The sequence below is a fragment of the Cydia strobilella genome, chromosome 25 (genome assembly GCF_947568885.1).
Source record: "Cydia strobilella chromosome 25, ilCydStro3.1, whole genome shotgun sequence".
Taxonomy (NCBI): Eukaryota; Metazoa; Arthropoda; class Insecta; order Lepidoptera; family Tortricidae; genus Cydia; species Cydia strobilella.
The window spans coordinates 5873762-5896672 of NC_086065.1; the positions used below are offsets into that span (position 1 = coordinate 5873762).

Here is a 22911-nt window from a genome sequence, read left to right on the forward strand (position 1 = left end):
ACCTTTTAGAAGCCAATGACCGATATATCGGCAGCGCAGGTCCAACGCCAAAGACCGATTAATCCGTCACAGACCACAGAGCAACATAGACCTGCGTTTTTAACATAAAGTTCAATTTCAGTTTTGACACTTGGGTGGCGTGGCGTCCGAGTGACAGCTTTTGTGTTTGACACGGCGTTGAGAAACTGAGAAGTATGGATGGTATAGAAAGGATGCCAATCTCTTATGGCAGAATTGTTGTAAAAGTGACCGCTTTCAGCTTTAAATAATAGTTCCGAATCTCTCCGGTGGCGCTAGTTAGGCTCTGGGACATGAGTATAACATGAACCATATAAGGCAACAAATAACCCGACCAAATTACGTAGGTTGTTTTTGGTAGTATTTTGGTGTATGGTGGCGCCGCCTAATTACTGTTTTTTGATGGACACTTTTCATGAGATTTGGCTCCTTTATATAGTCTCCATGCTCCGTAGCGTATCGTAGTCATCTCTCTCTATCACTCTTCCATACTAGTGCGACAGTGACAGTTGCGTTTCGTTCGCTACGGAGCGTTAACGATTGCACGTTGGCTACGCACCCAGGTTACTTAGAAAGATAGATAGAGATCAAAAAGAATTAAGTAGACATAGAGTGCTTATTCCATACATCAGTTTTGTTACCAAAAAGACTATTATTTTCGTAGTCTACATCTAGCGTCAAGTAGCGGAATTATCGGCACTGCTACCCGACACTAGATGTCACTTGTGTCGCGACTGACGAAAAGAGTATTACTCAACAATTTACAACTAATATTATAAACAGTAGGAGTTGAAAATAGAGTTCCGGTTAATCCGGTTATAATATAAGCTGAAGATCGTTGAGTATTAGACTTTCCGTTCGTCGCGACATCTATTGTACGAAAATAATAGTCGTTTTGGTAACAAAACTGATGTATATATCGATGATAGAGATCTTTATTTGAAAAATATACTTGGACCCTGAAAAGGTTGTAGTAAAAACCGGCCAAGTGCGAGTCGGACTCGCCCACCGAGGGTTCCGTACTTTTTAGTATTTGTTGTTATAGCAGCGGCAACAGAAATACATCATCTGTGAAAATTTCAAATGTCTAGCTATCACGGTTCATGAATGCAGCCTGGTGACAGACGGACAGAGGACAGACGGACAGCGGAGTCTTAGTAATAGGGTCCCGTTTTTACCCTTCGGGTACGGAACCCTAAAAAACCAAGTTTACCATATTTAAACATAATAAAGCACAATTTAAAAAAAAACCTGCCGGAAAAATTACTGCCTTGCCTGATCCAGAGGCCGTAAGTTCAAAACTCACCCAAGGCAGTAATAAATTTTTTCCACTTTTAAATTTATTCTAAGCTTATAGTGGAAGCCGCTCGACCCCAATTTCAAACCGCAAACTCCATAAGTCTCATAAAATAGGTATTGAAGTAGAACTGTGCCACTTAGTAAAATTTAAAAAAAAATGTTAATGATATTATTTTCAAAATTGCTTTATTGGGGTTGGATATGAGGATATCACGTATTATTTGTGGTATATTGTACAAAAAAAATCTGCAATCGTATCTGGAGGAGCCCAAACTTGGTATGTTTCGAAAATTCTTTTTGTTTTAATTTAAAAAAAATTGGCTGAAATCTAATGATGTGGTATATTTTTAGAATCGCCTTAAAAAGCCCTTTATTATTTTTTTCATACAAAAAATAAATGTTTCAGCACTAAAAAAATTCCCTTATTTTATTTGGCATGTTCTAATCACCCGTAAGCGATCTAATAAATAATGGTCGTATCAAAATAAGACCAAAACGGTAACAATTTCTTAGATGTAAATCGGACTCATGAAGAGATTTTCATAAATTATTTTCACAAATTAAACACGATATAAATTATAATTATTTTATTTATCATTTTCATAAATAGCACCATAATTTTTGGCCAATTTAATACAATAATTTATTTTATAGTTTGTACACACTTATTACAAAAATAAGAGAAAATAAGAAAAAAAATCTATAATTTGAATACCAAACCTAAAAACGAGTCTTTAAATTAACAAGTATTTACAATAATATTACATTGACTTATAAACTATAAAATTGAGTACAAAAGTTATATCGTTTGTACTTTAGGTATTTTATAACATTAAGTTCTTCGTATTTATAACTAAAATTACAACAATTTAAGATATGTATAATTTCTTACTACCTACACCTACAAATGGAATGATTTGTTACACATATTGGGACAGCATTTATATTTACATTATTATGTTATGATTGTTAGTTGTTCAATATAAAATATTTATACATTATTGCACAAAAACAATAAAAAATGGCGGACTTCATTCGAAATGGCGTTGTCCTGGATAAATCCAACAGTTACTTTTGATCATAACTACTTTAGAGTTTACTTACTTAGCTTACTTAACAATATGATTTTATTATTATATAATAAAAAAAAATACAACGTTTTTGGTCCCATTTTATTCTGTATCCCAATTAATATAGGTAGATTTTCCTCAGTTCTGGCTGTCTGCACATTCGTTGGCCCGCATCCCCTAAAAAATAATATATAGTTATTAGGAGAGAGTAGTAAATAGGTAATATTACGCGAAACTCTGCGTAGGGGGTGCCACTACCACAATCTCAGGGTCTATCGCGAAACAAGAAAATCGAAATTTCGTTATCTAACATCTCTGACACTCTTGCATATTAAAGCGATAAAGAGGCATATAGCGAATTTTCGGATTCACGTTTCCTCTGTAAACAAACCGCCTTGATGCGTCAATGTCATATTTAATCTCTGAAGACTTGTAACCTGTTAAAGGTACAGTAGTACAATGTATAAGTTACTCTATGGTTTACTAAAAAGGCTAGTGCTGCACTCTGGTGGCAGAACATTGCAGTAATATCCCCTATTAATCAGGATCAGGCGCGGGAGCGCGTAAAATGGCGTACTCTTGTGTTGGAAGCTGTTCCGAACGCAACCTCTCATTTGTAATGCAGTAGCTAAACGCAGCCGTCGGGCTCGCTTACTATGCGGAGGCTTATTTAAATGCACCAATAGGAGCGCTCCACGTAACCTGTATCGCGGCCAATTAGAGGCACCTAAATTTAGACTACCATTTTAACATTCAAAATTAGCTAAATCACTTTCGCATCAGCCTCCATACTATTACCACCACTTCTACACCTTTAACAGTTTACGTCAACTGTACCTTGTAAAGTAACCAGCACCTATTATTTATAAGTTTACTTCAAATCGAAGTCTTTTTATTTGTCGTCGAGATCTGCACGGCGGCTACAGAGGCCGAGACTCATTTTGGGTTATCGCGCCAAACTATTAAGTAAGTAAATTAATTCAGAAACTATAGTTTGGCAAGGCATTACCGTCAGTAGAAAATGTCGTCACCATTTAAAAAATGCGGGCGCGATGGGTTGAACTCCCATAATAAAATTTAATGGTCGCGCCTTTACCCCCCACCCATGACAGTTGTTTAAGGGCGGACAGTACCGGCGAAGAGAAAGAGAGAAAGAAACAGAAGGGCAGCTTAACCCGTTTAACTTTCTTCCCTTTGGACCAGGACGTTGTTTCAGTCCGGGGATTGAACCCATGATAGCAGTCGAAGGGCGGGCAGTACAGGCGAAGAGAGATGTGAGAGCGAGAGACAGACTTACCCGTTTCACTTTCTTCCCATTAATACAACAGAAGGTAGTGGTGACGGTGGTGGATTTCCCGGTCCGGGAGTCGAACACGCGACAGCTGTCGAAGGGCGGGCAGTACAGGCGAAGAGAGATGTGAGAGAGAGAGACTTACCCGTTTGACTTTCTTCCTATTAACAGACCAGAAGGTAGCGGTGACGGTGGTGGGTTTCCCGGTCCGGGAGTCGAACACGCGACAGCTGTTGAAGGGCGGGCAGTAAGGCGAAGAGAGATGAGGGAGAGAGACTTACCCGTTTCACTTTCTTCCCATTAACAGACCAGAAGGTAGCGGTGACGGTGGTGGGTTTCCCGGTCCGGGAGTCGAACACGCGACAGCTGTCGAAGGGCGGGCAGTACAGGTGGAGGGACACGGTGCTGTCGGCGTGCGAGGGGTTCTCTACCCGGTGGAGGCCTAGAGCGTCTGGAAATACAATATTTTTCATGAATAGACTTCAAAAATTCGACGCAGGAGGATATCAAAATAAGTTAATAAAAAAATAAGTAGGGGGATAAGTTCGCCTTTGTACTTCCGTTACTGTAATTTATTTTTATAAACCTGTGTTGTGTACAATAAAGAGACTACTTAACTACTATATCAGGTCGTTTTAACCGACTTAAAAACGGCCTTTTAACAGCCTCCTATACAATATATACAATTACATACCTACTTAAATACATAAATACATACTTATATCCTTATATACATAGAAAACACCCATGACTCAGGAACAAATATTTGTGTTCATAACACAAATAAAAGCCCTTACCGGGATTCGAACCCAGGACCATCGGGTTCACTACCCACTAAGCCAGACCGTTCGTCATGGATGTTTTCTTTAATTGTATTTAACTGTTTATCTATATTAATCTTATTATATATAACGTTCTGTAGTCTCTATAGTACCTACATCGAAAGCCTTATAGAGCTTAATGTGGGGCTGTGGTCCTATAATATTTATTTATTTTTATCCACCTTCCTCCCTTCGCTTTCCCAACAAGCGATGTAAGTATCTGTATCTCACCGTTGATATAACACACATCATTCAGCTCAAGCCGCGCTCTCCCTATTTCTTTCATGTCGCCCGCATCATATCCGCCATCTTCCTCACACCGGCAGCCATCTTGGTCCGCCATTTTGTCGCAGCAGCTTTTGTTTTTGAGCTTCTTTAGGACTTCGGGCTGCACGTGTTCTGGCCAGTCATATCTGTAAAGTATTTTTTCAATTTTAGGTAAAGTATTGGGATTAAGGTACTAACATTGAAAATGAGTGCACCATTTCGCCGTTAAACGCAAGTTTGGCGAAACTTGTATAAGTTTAAAATGTGTTATACTTTTTTGAAAAAAAAAAGAGGTATTTCTTGTTGTTATTATATCCCGTCAACCAGCGGACAATAAAGGTACTGATACACTTGCCTAATGAGTTTAAAGAGTTATCTTTCAACCAAAAAGAGATAGCATTAACAAAATAACAAATATTGACATCTGTCGTCTATTTCGCACGTCACCCCGGTCATAAAGGTAAACAATAGAAAGTTAAAAAAGTTAAAAATATCAGATAAAGATAAGATAAGACGTATGGTTTGAGCACAAATAACATTGAAAAATATTATATATATGTACTTTTCTTTGTTTGCATGAATGTCAAAACTAGTGTCTACATTTTTCGTCAATGCCATATTATATACTGCTAGTATATTTATATTTATTCTATTTATAGTTATTCTAAATACTTGTAAAATTATAAATTTATAACATTTCTGAACCAAACACAAACTTTTCATATGAAATCCCAGGGTTACAAGCTATATCTATACTAAGCTTACGCACCGAAGTCCCGCGAAAAGTCCAGTCAACTTTACTAGGGGTCAAAACAAATAGGTTAAGTTAAGGTAATTTAATTTTTTGGTTTCAAAAACCGCCTTTCGACCTAAAACTGGAAATTGAAAAAAAAACTACGTAACTGTGGAACTCCTAATGAATAATAAAACTAAATCAATAAAACTAATTTCGAGAAGTTGGTTCTTCGTTTTTGTCAAATGATTTACGTTTCAAATTAATCACGAAAGTTCCAACTGATCACTTTAAACAAAACGAACGCTGACCGCTGACCGTGCCACTATCTAGCTATCGTATGTTTGCGAGAAATGGAAAGCTACTTATCTCTCGCCGATATAATATATTAAAGGTTTTTATTCTGAGATAGTTGCCAGGGCCATCTGTTGGTTCAAGGAGGTGCATTACAGTCGCCATCCGATATCAGGGGGGTGTCACTGCGCAGTTTAGGTATATTTGGCCGGCGCACCGCCCGGGCAGGTGTATGGCAGTGGGCTGCCGCTCGGCTCGCACGATAGTCGTGTCACGTGATCAACTGGCGCTCGGGCAAAATTGAAAAATTTGAAAATACGCAATGGCTTCGAAACCTAAATCGCAATCTGTATAAAAGATAATGTTCTGTTTACGGATGTCTGAATAAACGGAAGAACAAGGAAGCAGAAAAAATCATTTTTTTTAAATTCCTGACTATATTGACCGACATATTTTCAAAGGAATAAGTACTTATGTGGCATACCTAATTCCGTGAGAATCAGACATACTTAACTTAAAACTTGTCAAGTGACAACCCCGTGCCGACACTCGCAGCTCGGTCATAAAACTGCGGCGCGCAAAGAAGATTCACGGTTCGTGCGCGGTTATAAGTTTCAATTTTGCTTGCAGGCGGCGAGTGTAGGTATAATTTTATACCTAAATCTGGCTTTTGTGAAGGAGTGAATTTTCTGTACGGTAGTACTATTAGTTATTCTGTGCCGATATATCGAATTTACCAAGATTTTAACAGGCATGTTCAAAGTTCAAAATGTTTTTATTTGTAGTATATGTTTTTATTTGGAGTACATGTCAAACTGATTACAGTGGCGGTAAATAAATGTTTGTAGCACTATACCCTGCCTGATGGCGTACAAAAACTTGAATAATTTCCTTACATTAAAAACTGTAATAGATGTCATATATTAAAGAAAAAGTGACGAAGCCCTCCAGTGGTGAAGGCCGGATTTATATATAGTAGTGTGACTACTTAAAAAAAACACAAATCAAAATATTTAATAAAATAATTTGATTTGTTCCCAAACTTCCAATTTCCTTAAAGTGATATTGATATTGTTGAGATATTTGTGAGCGCTTTGGCCGGTCCTATACAGGTAGCTAAAAAATAAATGCATTCCCGTTGCCATAGATGTTTTGGGATTATACTGAGCAACTTTTACTATAGGATCAACCACGAAATCGCGAAAAAAAATTTACCCTCCCCTAGAAAATGGACCAGCCAAAATGTTATGTAACAGACAAATTTTTTTTCGCGATTTCGAGATTGGTCTCATAGTAAAAGTTGCTCAGTATAATCCCAAAACCTCCCTGGCAACGAGAATGCACTTATTTTTTAGCCACCGTGTATAATATTATCTGATGGCGACACGATATTGTATTATAACTACTTAGAATTGGACCAAGCTTTCTGCACGTTTGCAATGAGAAATCTTATAATTTTAGTTTATCATTTTAAATCGTCAAACAGTCATGTAGGTACGTAGTAGGGTTGCCACCCATACTATAATATATAGTATCGTACTATATTTTAGTCACTATATTATATAAAAACAATGTAGTACGAAAAATACTATATTTTCATCACTCAAGAATGGGGTATACAAATGTCACCGATATCGCATCGTATGCGACTTGGATTTTTAATTCGCCTCAAATCGGCGTCCTTTTTTTTCTTATTTCCCAGTAAATACTATATTTTTTCAATATTTTGACAAAAATACTATATGTGTATAGAAAAAAGGTGGCAACCCTAGTACGTAGAGCGTTTTCACATTGTCCGATCCGAGATCGTGTGACTGATGATGATGACCTTTGGAGAAAAAAAGCTGCTGGAAAATACTGTATGGCATCAAGTCATTTTATTTTTGCATTGACGCTTTCTAATGAACAACAAACAATTGTTTAGCCCGCTCCAGACTACGCGGCGCGAAGCCGCGAACGCGAGTGTGGAATCGATTTTGCTGATTAGCGAACTAGACTCCAGACTCGCGTTCGCGGCTTCGCGCCGCGATTCGCGCACGAGTGTGGAGGGCCCTTTAAATGTATAAAAATTATAAAAGTCGGACTCGCGCACGAAGGGTTCCGTACCAGTACGCAAAAAACGGCAAAAAAATCACGTATGTTGTATCATTGTATGGGAGTCCCATTTAAATATTTAATTTATTATTTGTTTTTAGTATTTGTTGTTATAACGGCAACATAAATACATCATCTGTGAAAATTTCAACTGTCTAGCTATCACGGTTAATGAGATACAGCCTTGTGACAGACAGACGGACAGTGGAGTCTTAGTAATAGGGTCCCGTTTTTACCCTTTGGGTACGGAACCCCAAAAAGGCACTTTACTTTTTGCTTCTTTGTAGTCGTGAATCTGGCATGCGATATCGGATCGAACAATAAAACGATCTGATTCGTATCATTTCGTTGTCAACCATCGGTTTTGTTAGATAGACAAGAGAATTTTGGGGGAATGTACAAACCTAGGTACCTAACAAGCTTCGAGAACGATAGAACTACCTGAATGACCATCTTCATTATCTAAAGTATTTTAATCGGGCCTGAACCGGTTGCGGGGTCAAACAGTTCATTGTTTATGGGATATAATGTCGGTTCAGAGTTTATCGTCTGTCTCGTGTTGTTCTTCGATTGTCTTTAGGAAGATTCTGGTAACGTCTCGAAGGGAATTACATTGGTACACAGTGGTATTTTAAAATTACTCAAAAAAATCCTAATCCTAAAACTATAACTGATTATAATCAATATCCAAATATGTATAGTTACATAGTACTCAAGGTTTCCGGAGGAGTCCGCATGGTCGTGTATGGGAGAGGCGTGACCTAACCCGTACAGAGTATCATGTCATAATGTTAAATGCTCTGTTACCGAAACAGTCCTTTAGTCATACCTGACTTCCTCAAGGTTTCCAGAGAGTATCTTCATGAAGCAGTGTGAGTCCGCATGGTCGTGTATGGGAGAGGCGTGACTTAACCCGTACAGAGGATCATGTCATAATGTTAAACGCTCTGTTACCGAAACAGTCCTTTAGTCATACCTGACTTCCTCAAGGTTTCCAGAGAGTATCTTCATGAAGCAGTGTGAGTCCGCATGGTCGTGTATGGGAGAGGCGTGACTTAACCCGTACAGAGGATCATGTCATAATGTTAAACGCTCTGTTACCGAAACAGTCCTTTAGTCATACCTGACTTCCTCAAGGTTTCCAGAGAATATCTTCATGAAGCAGTGTGAGTCCGCATGGTCGTGTATGGGAGAGGCGTGACCTAACCCGTACAGAGTATCATGTCATAATGTTAAACGCTCTGTTACCGAAACAGTCCTTTAGTCATACCTGACTTCCTCAAGGTTTCCAGAGAGTATCTTCATGAAGCAGTGTGAGTCCGTATGGTCGTGTATGGGAGAGGCGTGACTTCACCCGTACAGAGTATCATGTCATAATATTAAACGCTCTGTTACCGAAACAGTACTTTAGTCATACCTGACTTCCTCAAGGTTTCCAGAGAGTATCTTCATGAAGCAGTGTGTGTCCGCATGGTCGTGTATGGGAGAGGCGTGACTTAACCCGTACAGAGTATCATGTCATAATGTTAAACGCTCTGTTACCGAAACAGTCCTTTAGTCATACCTGACTTCCTCAAGGTTTCCAGAGAGTATCTTCATGAAGCAGTGTGAGTCCGCATGGTCGTGTATGCGAGAGGCATGACTTAACCCGTACAGAGGATCATGTCATAATGTTAAACGCTCTGTTGCTGAAACAGTCCTTTAGTCATACCTGACTTCCTCAAGGTTTCCAGAGAGTATCTTCATGAAGCAGTGTGAGTCCGCATGGTCGTGTATGGGGGAGGCGTGACCTGCCCCCCAACAGAGAATCATGATGTTGAAGGCTCCGTTGCCGGCGTCTACCAGGTTCCTCGTGTAACTGGAAAAATGAAATGTACATAATTATATGGAGAATAAAAAAAATACATGTACCATTTAATTTTTTCGAATAACCAATACATTTTTACAGGCTTTTATTTAACTTGCTTCCATAGGGTAAGCTGGTCCGTAGATTAGTATATGTTTTAGCTGGTGTAGGAGTACGCACTTAAAGTTCAAAAAATTTAAAAAAAAATATAACGATAAGAGGGTAATCAAATTTGCTATTATTCCATGTACTTATAATTTAATCATCTTCCATAAAGTGACATAAAAAGTAGCAAAACTATGATAGTTTTCTAATAATAATAACAATTAACAAAAATGGGAACTGCGTACTCTTATCACACCTAGTGGATAAGAGTACGCGGGTGAAAAACTAAATTATTTTACTTGCAAAGGTAACAAAATAATATAATTTGACCCTCATAGCTTTTACAAGCCTTAGGTCCTTTGGAGAGGAGCTTTGGAGACTATTTTTGGCGACTTCTTTAGTACTTTCTTTTAAGTAAAAGCCTCTCGACAACATGCTTGTATCTGACTTTGCTCTCTGGTGCGTAGAAATAAATACCGCTCGTCTTTCTCATGCTATTATAACACGTCCATAACAGTCAAGGATAGATTAAGACAAAAGTAAATAAATATATGATAAGTGATTTTAAGGGTTCCGTACCCAAAGGGTAAAAACAGGACTACTAAAAACCGGCCAAGTGCGAGTCAGACTCGCGCACCGAGGGTTCCGTACTTTTTAGTATTTGTTGTTATAGCGGCAACAAAAATACATCATCTGTAAAAAAAAACAACTGTCTAGTGACCGTGTGTCCGTCTGTCTGTCTGTCACCAGGCTGAATTTCATGTACCGCGATAGCTAGAAAGTTGAAATTTTCACAGATGATGTAGATATTTATGTTGCCGCTATAACAACAAATACTAAAAACAGAATCAAATAAATATTTAAGTGGGGCTCTCATACAACAAACGTGATTTTTTTGCCGTTCTTTGCGTAAAGGTACGGAACCATTCGTGCGCGAGTCCGACTCGTACTTGGCCGCTTTTTGTTAACATGTACATGGTTCCCTTCATATAGTTTTGTTTTGACCAAATATAAGATAAGATATACATCAGCAATGATAAGATAAATATTATAAATGATAACTTCAATATCATACGGCACAGTTACAGTAATCTTGTAATAAAAAAAATATTACACGTGTAAGCAGAACGGATAATGTTTATCTTACGTAAGCGAACAACTCGCGAACGCGAAGCGAAGCGGCGCGGCGCGGCTGCGGGCCCACGGCGTTCGCGTTCGCAACGAGATCGCCCACGTAGGACACTTCTATAGGTATCAAAGGCTTGATTCACCCCGCGCCGCATCGCTTCGCTTCGCGTTCGCGTTTTGTTCGCCTACCGTAGTAAGTACGCTGCGTTAGTAAAAGGTGTTTTCGCAAATGACAGTGACTGATTGATAAAGATAATCCCTGATTTGCCAAAATACAAGATTATCGTACTGTTTTAAATAACAGCATTGATGTACTTTGGTCTATCATTAGAAGGTTTGGAAATTCCACTTAAAGATAAGATTATTTACTTATGTCACGCGATTAGAGATATTTTTTTACCACACCAGCTGCTAAAGGCTCTCTTGATTGTTCAAAAACTGATGAGAAAGTTGCATTTTATCCACATGTGGGGCAAAGTAGTCTTAAGATGAAACCCACTCCTTTTGAATTGCCATCTTATTTTCCTACCACTTTCTCCAAAAGTAATCTCTGGATCCTTATCTTAGTCTGTGTATATAGTAAGTGACACAGTTCAGGTAAATGTCGTTAATTGTATTTTTTAAATGACACATGTATAACAAGACGTAATATTTTGAAAAATTCCCCGCCGAGATTCTTGCCGGTCCCATATTGGGATACCCTCCTCCAATTTATGGGGGAAAGACTTAAGATGTTGGAAAACTTACCGAAAACGGTCAAATTTGGCGTACTTCTTCCAGTCTTTCGGGTTGCTCTTGTAGCCCAGCATCAGCTTCTGAACATCTTGGACGTTGACGTGGTCGCGGGAGAAGATGGCGTGCAGTTCTTCTATCAGCTTCTCCAGCCCTGTGATTTCACTGCGGAGAATAAGCTCAATCATCATCATGTGAAGCAGAGAAAGAAGGACCAAGGAGCGTACATAGATCAAGAAAAGGAAAAACTCAACGTCGTGTCTTATCAGGCTGATAAGAAGGCAAGAGGATCGATATATGATATATGTATGTTTGTTTGTTTCTTGAATGTTTTTCTTTTTTTTCTTGTATACTTGGTTTTTTATTTTTGTTTGTGCTCTTCATGTATATTTTTTTGGTTTGGTTAATATGTTTGTATATAATTAGGTATTCTTTGTGTGTAGCTTTGTAATGTTTTAATATGTATCTTTGTGTGTTATCTGTCGTGGCATCACCGAATGGGCCCTACGGAAGACCAGCGCTGGCTTTATAGCTAGCATTATGCTGAGTTGGGTCCATTTCGTGATGCACACTTGATGATCTCTTCTTTTCTTGCTGTTGTTGTCTGTACATGTTCGTACTTGTATTGTGATCGTCACGAATAAATGTCTTTTATCTTATCTTATCTTATATACATGGAAATCGCTGTACCGACAAGATTATCATCAAAATCATCAGTATCACATGGTATAATCCGTCTATTAAATGGCATATAATTCTACAGAGACTTTGCAGTGACAAAGTGTGGAATCCCTAGGCATCCATACCAATATTGTACTGACTTATCCCATGAAACGTGCGTTTTTTCTAGATTTAGTATTATTACCAAGTAAAAAGTTTTGAATTATATCTTCGATATTGGTGCTGTCTTCTGTTTGTTTTAATTTCCATAATTTATTTATCTTCTTTTAAGCCTAATGCAAGCCTAATGGAATATTGCAAAGAAAATTGATAACAATGGCGACAGTTAAGGTGACAGCGGTCCGTCCTGAGTTAGAAGTGCATTGGCAATACGTAAAATCAAAGAGGATATAATAGGATAGGACAGAGCGGTACTGTCATGGTAAATTTTGTAGCCACAGTAAATTCACTGCCATCTATCGACACACGATTAAAACAAAAAATGAAGATGTATAAAAGTAGCATAAAATGTATCTATATATGGATAAATGTTTTTTTTTTATTTTCATTAATTATTTTTATACGATTTTGACCCATGTTCTTTCACTGATATGCGTTAAAATTGTTAAATAACAAATGAAACTGTCAACGCCATCTATTCGAGAGTAGGCCAAAGGTAATGGTGCTATCTGTTCGAGAATCAAATTTTCTTGATTTTCGAGGCACGTTTTTTGCTTAAACCAAAGACAGATACTATAACTCCGTCCTACTATATCCTCTTTGCTTAAACTGTATCCATCTATTACGGAGTTATATCTATCTTTGGTTTTAAGAATTTTTCTAACTGTTATTTTGAAAATAAATATATTGATTCATTGAAAGTACTGAAATTGAAAGTGCGAAGTGGAGAGAAAAGACAAGAAAAGCAGACCCCACAATCAGATGGGAATAATAATGCTAAGGAGAGAGAGATTGATTGAAAGTACTCACTGGTCAATTTTGATGGGTCTCTCGATGGGTAGCACTTCCATATCGGTGCATTGTGACACCCTCATTTTGCAGTTCGCGTTCTCCACGTCCATATTGTATTAAATATTCTAGAGCAAAAAAAGGAATGTTACTGATAAAGTATTGACTTTTAATTAGAGAATTAAGTAGATATAGAGTGCTCACTACATACATCAGTTTTGTTACCAAAACAACTATTATCTTCGTAGTCGACATCAAGCGTCAAGTAGCGGAATTCTCAGTCAGGAAAGTCACCGATTTTCAGGTAATATTAGGTTGAAAATCGTTGAGCACTTTTCGTCAGTCGCGTCAGACGGGACATCGAGTGTCGAGGAGCAGGCCCCGTAGACAACTTGCCAATCGCTAATGCTACGTAGCGAACTATTAGCGAACGAAACGCAACTGTCACTGTCACACTAATATGGAAGAGTGATAGAAAGACACTGACCGTTACGCTGCTTTTCTCGATCTTTCGAAGGCCTTCGACCTAGTGTCATATGAAAAACTATGGGAGAAGCTGCAGAAGGCGGGTCTTCCTCAAGAACTGATAGGACTGTTAAAATATTGGTACAACAATCAGTATAATTTTGTGAGGTGGGGGATGTCGGTATCGGATGGTTATAGAGCTCAGTGTGGAGTAAGGCAAGGGGGACTTACATCTCCACTACTGTTTAACATTTATGTTAACCAGCTGATTGTCGAGCTCAGCAGCACCATGGTTGGCTGTTCGATCGGTGGTAAAATGGTAAATAACATAAGTTACGCTGACGACATGGTGCTGTTGAGCCCGTCGATCAGTGCTATGAACAAATTGTTAAAGGTGTGTGACACGTATGCGGAGTCTCACGGGCTCATCTATAATATTAAAAAAAGTGAGATCATCAGATCATCTTCCGAGCTGGTAACAAGACCCTACCAATAGTTGAGCCGGTGACACTCGGCGGCGTGGCCTTGAACAGAGTATCCAGTTTTAAATACCTGGGACATGTAATCACCGATGATCTAAAGGACGATGCGGATATTGAGAGGGAACGCAGGGCACTGGCAGTAAGAGCTAATATGTTGATTCGCAGGTTTGCGCGTTGTACAGTGGAGGTCAAGAAAACATTGTTCATGTCGTATTGCCAATCATTCTACACGTGCGGCCTGTGGATCAATTATACGAAGCGTGCTTACAGTGCTCTGCGTGTCCAGTTCAATAACGGCTTCAGGATGCTGTTGGGGCTACCACGCTTTTGCAGTGCATCAGGCATGTTTGCACAAGCACGAATGGACGATTTTCATGCCATAATGAGAAAAAGAATCGCCTCTCAAATGTATCGCCTACGGGGTAGCACCAACAGCTTGCTGGTAGATATAGCCGAGAGGTGGGATTGTCCGTTTTTTAGCCACTGGGCGTCGGCTCATCGTCCTGTTTACCGGGACCCCAAATAAGTAAAAAAAATAAGAACCATAATGCCTAGGTTAAGATGTACTAACTCTAATATTATAAGTCTGTATATAACTAACAATCTATGGGCAGTCTGGCCTGAAATAAAGAATTTTATTAAAGCGATTCGATGGCGAAGCGATAGCGATTGTCACCTTGGCTAGGCCGGCAGTAATGAAATCGATTACGAAAATAATAGTCGTTTTGGTAACAAAACTGATGTATGGAGTGAGCACTCTATGCTTACTTAATTCTCTTTGCTTTTAATAGACCACGCTAACTTTAAGAGAGAGAGAGAGATAAATTTGATTTAACACCATAAACATTGGTACATTCGAGGTCAACCAGGTTAGGATATACCTACATATATTAATACCTAAAGGGGCCCACTGACTATCAGTCTACCGGACGATATCAGCCTGTCAGTTAGAACAAAAAATTGACAGTTCCGAACAACTGACAGGCCATGGAGACTATATAAAGGAGCCAAATCTCTATGTATGAAAAGTGTCCATCAAAAAACAGTAATTAGGCGGCGCCACCATACACCGAAATACTACCAAAAACAACCTACGTAATTTGGTCGGGTTATTTGTGGGTTCATGTTATACTCATGTCCCAGAGCCTAACTAGCGCCACCGGAGAGATTAGGAACTATTATTTAAAGCTGAAAGCGGTCACTTTTGCAACAATTCTGCCATAAGAGATTGGCATCCTTTCTATACCATCCATATGACAGGCCAAAATCGTCCGGCGGCATAGACCTAGTATATACAGGTAGTTATAGACGCGCCACCGAGCGACCGGGGGTAAGAGAAAGAATATTCATATAAAATTTTAACAGCATAGGATTTTTTTACTCATAAATTTCGATATTTTGCCATCGCCTACCTATGATGCCACCCGGTCGGTGATAAGGACAAAGCATGGCACTATTTTCTCTTTCCTCTTATAGGAATCGCAATAAGATTATCTTTCTCTATCAAAGAGTGTCAGGCCCTTGTCCGGCGGACTGATAGGCAGTGGGTATCATATTCATAACGCAATCCGTCACGCTATCGAATGAAATACACATATCGTCGCTATACTTACTCAACCTCATATCTGCAACAATCATTTGATGGAAATGTCGCTTTTCTTTCGTTCGGAATACGGGTGTTTTTGTCATCAAATGAGTGTTGTAGATACGAGGTTGACTCAGTATAGCGGCGATATTACACTAGGGGCATAGGAACACCTCACGAAAGCATTTTTGCCCAAGTTGAAAGGGTGACCTTCGCAGTCGCTCGGCCAATAAACCTCAACTCGGTGTGATAATAAAGAAATATAATAAACAAATAACCTACTTTTATCAACAATTAGGTCAATTAGTACAATTAGTAAAAATAAAAACATACTTGTGTATGATAATAATAATATGGATATATTTTCACGCCTTCCTACGTAATTTTAAGATAATTTCGTCATACTAGTTAGTAAAGATTTCACGTCATAACAACGCTTGCTTTACTTAATTCCATAAGGGCATAACCGCCTTTATTTGTCATAAAACATAGGCCTTTTCTTATAGTCATATTCTAAATATTCTAATAGGTCAGTTCATATTCATGTCAAACATATTTCAACTTTAAGGATCTTGTAATAAGGTATAAATTTAATTATAATTTCAGACAGCATAATTTCAAGTTGATTTAGACTTTAAAGCTCTTGAGATAGGGTTTCAATTTAAATGTACCTAGTCAAGTAGAAGATAATATGTGAGATGTTTTTCAACCTTTCCCCTTTAGTATAAACTAATATGTCGGATTAATATTGTAAATATTATGCTTCTTGACGATATAAGACGTGCCATCGTCCACATTATGTTATAGCACATTATAGTAGGCGAAAAATAAAGTAAGCCGATATAGGGTAATAGGGCAATAAAACAATAGGGAGTATTACGCGAAACTCTGCGTCTCTGTCAAACATCTCTGTCACTCTGAAACTCTTGCATAAAGAGGCTGATAGCGAAATTTCGGATTCGCGTCTCCCGGTAGGTCCTCTGTAAACAAACCGCCTTGATGCATCAATGTCATATTTTATTATTTCTGAAAATTTGTCAAAAACCTGTTAAAGGTACAGTATGTATAAGTTACTCTATGATTTACTAAAAAGGCTAGTGCTGCACTCTGGTGGCACATTGCAGTAACATCCCCTATTAACTCCTGCTATTGCTACGTAGAACCTACTTGGACTAACAAATGTTCAATTCGAAGTCTATTGTTTAAAAAAATAAAAGATTTATGTTTTATGTAAAGAAACATTAATTTCAAAATAAACTTTCTGTCGAAAAAAAAGTTTAATTTACCTAACAACGTGTCGATATTATCCTAGAACAACAAGGTAGATGTCATAACTAGTTATTCCCGTTATATGGACGAGACGTAGATGACGTGGTGCAGCAAACCACTTCACACATCTTTTTTACACGACTGCATAAAAAAAGGATTGTATTGTGTCCTTTTGTATTCGTAAAGATAAAGTTTTATGACGAATCGGCTGAATTGATATTTCATCTATAGTCGTTCGATTTGTAGCTAGCCCCGAACGGCTTATCCTTTGTCTATTTTTAAGTAAAACCGCACGTACTACCTGTATAGAAAAAGGATGGGTCGCTTTAAAGTTTAAACGGTTTTCAAATTATGACTCTATGGAAATTGGAATGATTCAAAATTAACTAATGCAAAAATATTTTGCGAGGCTGTGTGTGTTGAGTGCCGTGGAGTCGAACGCTACAGATTCAGTCTAAAATGTGTCATTGAGATGCGTAACAAAGGCGCGTTATCAGAGAGCACACCTACACTGGTTTTTTGAGCGTTGGACTAGCCCGCGCTCAGGTGCCAATTAAAATTACACGACCCTTTTTTTGCAGGTAGTAGCAGGGCCGGATCTAGGGTAGAACGAGTGGAGTGGCCGCTCTAGGCGCCGGATGGCAAGGGGGGCGCCAAAATGGCAAATGAGAAAAAAAGGGTAAAAAGCTTTAACGAAGGGCGCCAAAACCCCATTTCGCTCTACCCTGATCAAGGACTCGGGCCGGCACTGGGTAGTAGCACATGGCGTTTTACTTAACAATAGACAAAGGATTAGCCGTTCGGGGCCAGCTACAAATCGAACGACTATACCTTATTGCAAAGCGCGCCACAAGCTACGTAAACAACGTCAACTATCGTTATGCCACGCAAGAGCTTTAACATTATACATCAATAGGCACATAATTATTATAAAACAGTCCCCTGCCGCGTCTATCTGTCTTTATGTTCGCGATAAACTCATAAAATACTGAACGGATTTTCATGCGGTTTTCACCTATATACAGAGTGATTCTTCAGAAAGGTTTAGGTGTATAATCTGTAAAGGTTTGTGTAAATTAGTTGAACTGTCGTACTGCCGAACTACGTAATTTGGTCTGGTTATTTGTTGCCCGTTGCCCCTCCTCCATTTCATCTCTACATTATGATACCTCTATGGTTCATGTCATAAGTAGAGTATCCTATACATATATTATAATACTCTTTGGTTCCAGAGCCTACCTAGCGCCACCGGAGAGCTAAAAAGCTGGTCACTTTTGCAACAGTTCTGCCATAAGAGATTGTCGTCCTTTCTATACTGTCCATAGTCCTACCTATGTACTTCTTCAGTTTGATGAAATTTAAATCATATTCAATTGGAATAGTCGCTTTTGTTTTGTTTCGTTCAATTTTCAAACAACGGAAAATCAACACTACTATATATAAATTGTTATGCATGATTTAGGTTAAGTTATGTATGTATGTATGTATGTATAAACTCTTTATTGTACAAAGACATAGAACACAAATATGGCACAGAGATAGGCAGTACAAAGGCGAACTTATCCCTTTAAGGGATTTCTTCCAGTTAACCTTTGAGTAGATGAGAATTGATGAAGAACGTTATTATATTGTATACAATTTTGCATGATACTTGTATCTTAAGAAAGCTAATAAGGAACTGAAACTGAATTATAAACTGAAATGGATAACATATACTAAAGAAAAAGTGACCAAGTCCACCGGTGGCCAAGGCGGGAATGGAACCCGCGTCTTCACCCTACTCACTTACTTGGTCACTTTTTCTTTAGATGTTTTTTATTTCAGTTTGGTAAAAACATGTTTACTCTATTTTTCTAGACACTTTCCAATCATCCATCTAATGATCTAACACTAGAACATAACAAGATAAGCATGTTATTCAAGACGTCTAAAGGGGCCCACTGACTATCAGTCCGCCGGACGATATCGGCCTGACAGTTGTTCGGAACTGTCAAATTTTTGTTCTAACTGACAGGCCGATATCGTCCGACGAACTGATAGTCAGTGGGACCCTTAACATCATAGGTACCTACATTCTTATATAATGACAGAATGGAATCGTTTACAGTCAACGTTAAAAAATATGTTTAGAATTTTCGCCTTATAGGGGATATTACTGCAATGTTCTGCCACCAGAGTGCAGCACTAGCCTTTTTAGTAAACCATAGAGTAACTTATATATATACTGTGATTTTAAAGCCTGACCAGTTAAGGGGCCCACTGACTATGAGTCCGCCGGACGATATCGGCCTGTCAGTTAGAACAAAAATTTGACAGCTCCGAACAACTGACAGGCCAATATCGTCCGGCGGACTGATAGTCAGTGGGCCCCTTAATATATGATCATTGTCAATCGGGCGCTGTTGTTGTGCATGTATAGGGTGACAGTTCAGTATAGTATGAAAATATTAGTTCCAGTGAAATTCCGCAACATGGCGCGTGATCATATATTCCTGGTCAGGCTTTAACAGGTTTTTGACAAGTTTTCAGACATAATAAAGTATGACATTGATGCATCAAAGCGGTTTGTTTACAGAGGACCTAATCGCGGGAAACGCGAATCCGAAATTTATCGCTTCATCTCTTTATCGCTCGAATGTGCAAGAGTGACAGGGATGTTAGATAACGAAATTTCGATTTTTTGTTTCGCGATAGACCCTCAAGACAGATTGTGGTAGTGGCGCCACCTACGCAGAGTTTCGCGTATTACTCCCTATTAGATTAGAACATATGTTTGCAGATATTTGTATAAACTTACTTTTCTACTAGTAAAACTAATAACTTTTCTATTTCATATTTGTTTTGCTTGAGACGTGATTTTTTAACGACTTAGTAACTTTCGTAAGTCAATAACACTCTTTGGAAAAGAAAGGAAAAGTTACAAATGTTACAATCGTGGCAAATACAGTAATAACCGCTTAAGAATATTCTGAAATTATCACGCCAAAAACGCGTTTTAAGGGGCCCTCTGACTATCAGTCCGCCGGACGATATCGGCCTGTCAGTTAGAACAAAAATTTGACAGTTTCGAACAAATGAAAGGCCGATATCGTCCGGCGGACTGATAGTCAGTGGGCCCCTTTAAACAGGAAAATCGTACTAACCGTGAAAAAAAACACTACACCTTATTTCGTTCGTGGTCGATTTCGAGGTTGGTACTTGGTACCATAGTAAAAGTTGCTCAGTATAATCCCAAAACCTCTCTGGCAACGGCTATGCACATATTTTTTAGCCTCCCTGTATATGATAATGACATGCTACAAAAGTTCAAATATCACAATAACATGCACAAGTTAACTATTAGATTTGCTATTAATATTATTAATGATATCATTATAGCAATAATCATTAATTTTATTACGTTCATCGGGTAGGTAGTGTAAACTTGTGTTTGAAATAGTACAGTCGCTATCAGATATATCGAAGGGGCCGAGGTGCTCAAAAATAACTGAACACGCCTCTATTGTTCGCATACATAAATAGGGAAACATGCTTTGGATTCCTGAAACCTACTAATTATACGAAAAATTTACGTTTTATAAACCAACCTTTAGTTTCCGTTAAGACTTCCACTAATAAACACAATCACAGAAAACTTCACTGGCACTTTAGAAACGCCGTGGTTAAGAAAATGTTACGTTTAGGAAAGCCTTCGTCAAAAAAGTTAACGCTGAGAAAAGCATTGGTCAAAAAAGTTAAGTTTAGAAACGTCTCGGTCTAACAAATGTTTGTCCAAGACGTTAGTGCGCGCGTTCAGTGAAGTAAATAAAGGGGCCCACAGACTATCAGTCCGCCGGACGATATCGGCCTGTCAGTTGTTCGGAACTGTCAAATTTTTGTTCTAACTGACAGGCCGATATCGTCCGGCGGACTGATAGTCAGTGGGCCCCTTAATGTATATATTTGTCGTTGACTTTTACTTATCCCATGCTGGGTCCCAGTCCCAGGGGCGTATTCTGATTGTACCAACAGGTTATGAAGTTGATCTGGATTTGTTATGGATATGATCTGTCAGTGTAAAACGTGACATTTCTTCAACCTTTCACTTTTGACACTGACATGACAGCTAGATCATATCCATGACAAATCCAGATCAAATTTATAACCTGTTATCCAGACCCCGTTATCTTGTCGCACTGACATTGCCTTTCAGTAACGCGTAAATGTTTTTTTTATCGATTATCTAAATGTCGATAGTGCAGAACTTAAAGTTATATGTAATAATAAAGTAAAGATGTATGTGTATGTGGTGTATGTGTGTATGTGATAATTTCAAAGTGTCACTAGGTACAGTCTGGCAAAAAAGAGTAGAAGTTAAAAAGTGGCAACACTGTAGGGTCATCCCTTTCAAATCAACCTAAGAAAAACGGGACGACACTACAGTGTTGCCACTTTTTAATTTCTACTCTTTTTTGCCAGACTGTAGGTACTATTACTTTGGATCAAAATATAAATGATAAAAAAACTGGTCAAGTGCGAGTCGGACTCGCGTTTCAAGGGTTACGTACATCACATAATTTTTTACCAATGTTTTTTATTGTACGTGAAAAGTGAGTGAAACGTCTTGAAAAAGCCGAATGTGTGAGATCAAAAGTTTTCATTAAGATTGAGCATATACTTATTGCATAATATAAACATCGATATTGAGATCGATAAAAAAAACATTCACGCTCTACTGAAAAGAAATGTCAGTGCGACAAGATAACGGGGTCTAGTTATTGCAATAGCGGTGGCAGTATGGTTGCATTTTTATCACCTGTCACTATGCCTGTCCCTTTCGCACTTACATACTTGTTAGAACGTGACAGGCATGGTGACAGGGGATAAAAATGCGACCGTGCTGAGTCCGAATACGCTATAGTGTTACTGTTGTGCCAGTGTAAAGTTTTTTGAAATTAATAAATTTCCATATTGAAAAAATCTTAGTTTCCTTAAGAAGTCTATCCAATTTAAACTACTTACATATAATTTGATTGTGATATTGCCAAAAGCTTCCTCAACAATTTTGAAACTGTTTCAAATCAGCTCAGCTTCCAATGTACTAAAATATTATTTAATACATTCTCAAACTATTCTTAATAATATTTAAATCCACTCACGTTTTTTAATTCAAATTAAATATCCACTTTTCACAAAATAAACAGCACGGGGAATATAAACACTTGGGTCAGAAAATGTCTGTGTTGCTTGGTGCGCGTTCGGATATCAAGTGAATGTTTTCGCGCTCTCACTGACGTTTTGATTTTTTTTATCTCGAACCGGCTGGGCTCGGGATGTGGCTTTGGTGTGGTGTCTTATATCATAGTTAACAGCTGTCTAAGTAGCCTAACTGGATTTAATAACACTAAAGCCGAGTTTAAGTAGTTATGATTTTTTTAAGTGAGTCGAAATTTCTAAGGAGGTTCAATGTCACATCCATAGAAATATAAATATTGACATCTATAGTGATTTTGGTATGTTTTATATATATTGTCAAAGGACTCTCTCATTTCAAACATAGACAGAGATAATCATACTATATTTGTCTTATATCAGTACTAGCACCCAAAAGAAAAGGATGAGTATAGTTTTTTTTTGTTCTTATTTACTGACAAATGGGTTTGACCAACTATAGTTACCTACTCGCCTAATTACTCTCGGAAAGAACCATATGCTCACAATATGTGCCAATTTCAACCAAAAGGGTACTTATTGTCGCTTGTCAGTAAGGCGCTATTTCCATATAGCTTCAATTACAAAAAACA

At 38.3% G+C, this 22911-nt stretch overlaps 1 protein-coding gene across 1 annotated transcript; it reads right to left on the reverse strand.

Annotated features, from left to right (window-relative positions):
- Positions 1-1940: 1940 nt before the first annotated feature.
- Positions 1941-22401, reverse strand: LOC134752698 (cysteine dioxygenase type 1). The gene is made up of 7 exons (XM_063688379.1): positions 22267-22401; positions 13349-13455; positions 11714-11863; positions 9599-9745; positions 4731-4912; positions 3960-4129; positions 1941-2564 (listed from the first exon to the last, which is right to left on the reverse strand). Exons 2-7 carry the CDS (start codon positions 13438-13440, stop codon positions 2526-2528), a joined length of 780 nt encoding a protein of 259 aa, XP_063544449.1. The 5' UTR covers positions 13441-13455; positions 22267-22401; the 3' UTR covers positions 1941-2525.
- Between the last annotated feature and the right edge of the window lie 510 nt (positions 22402-22911).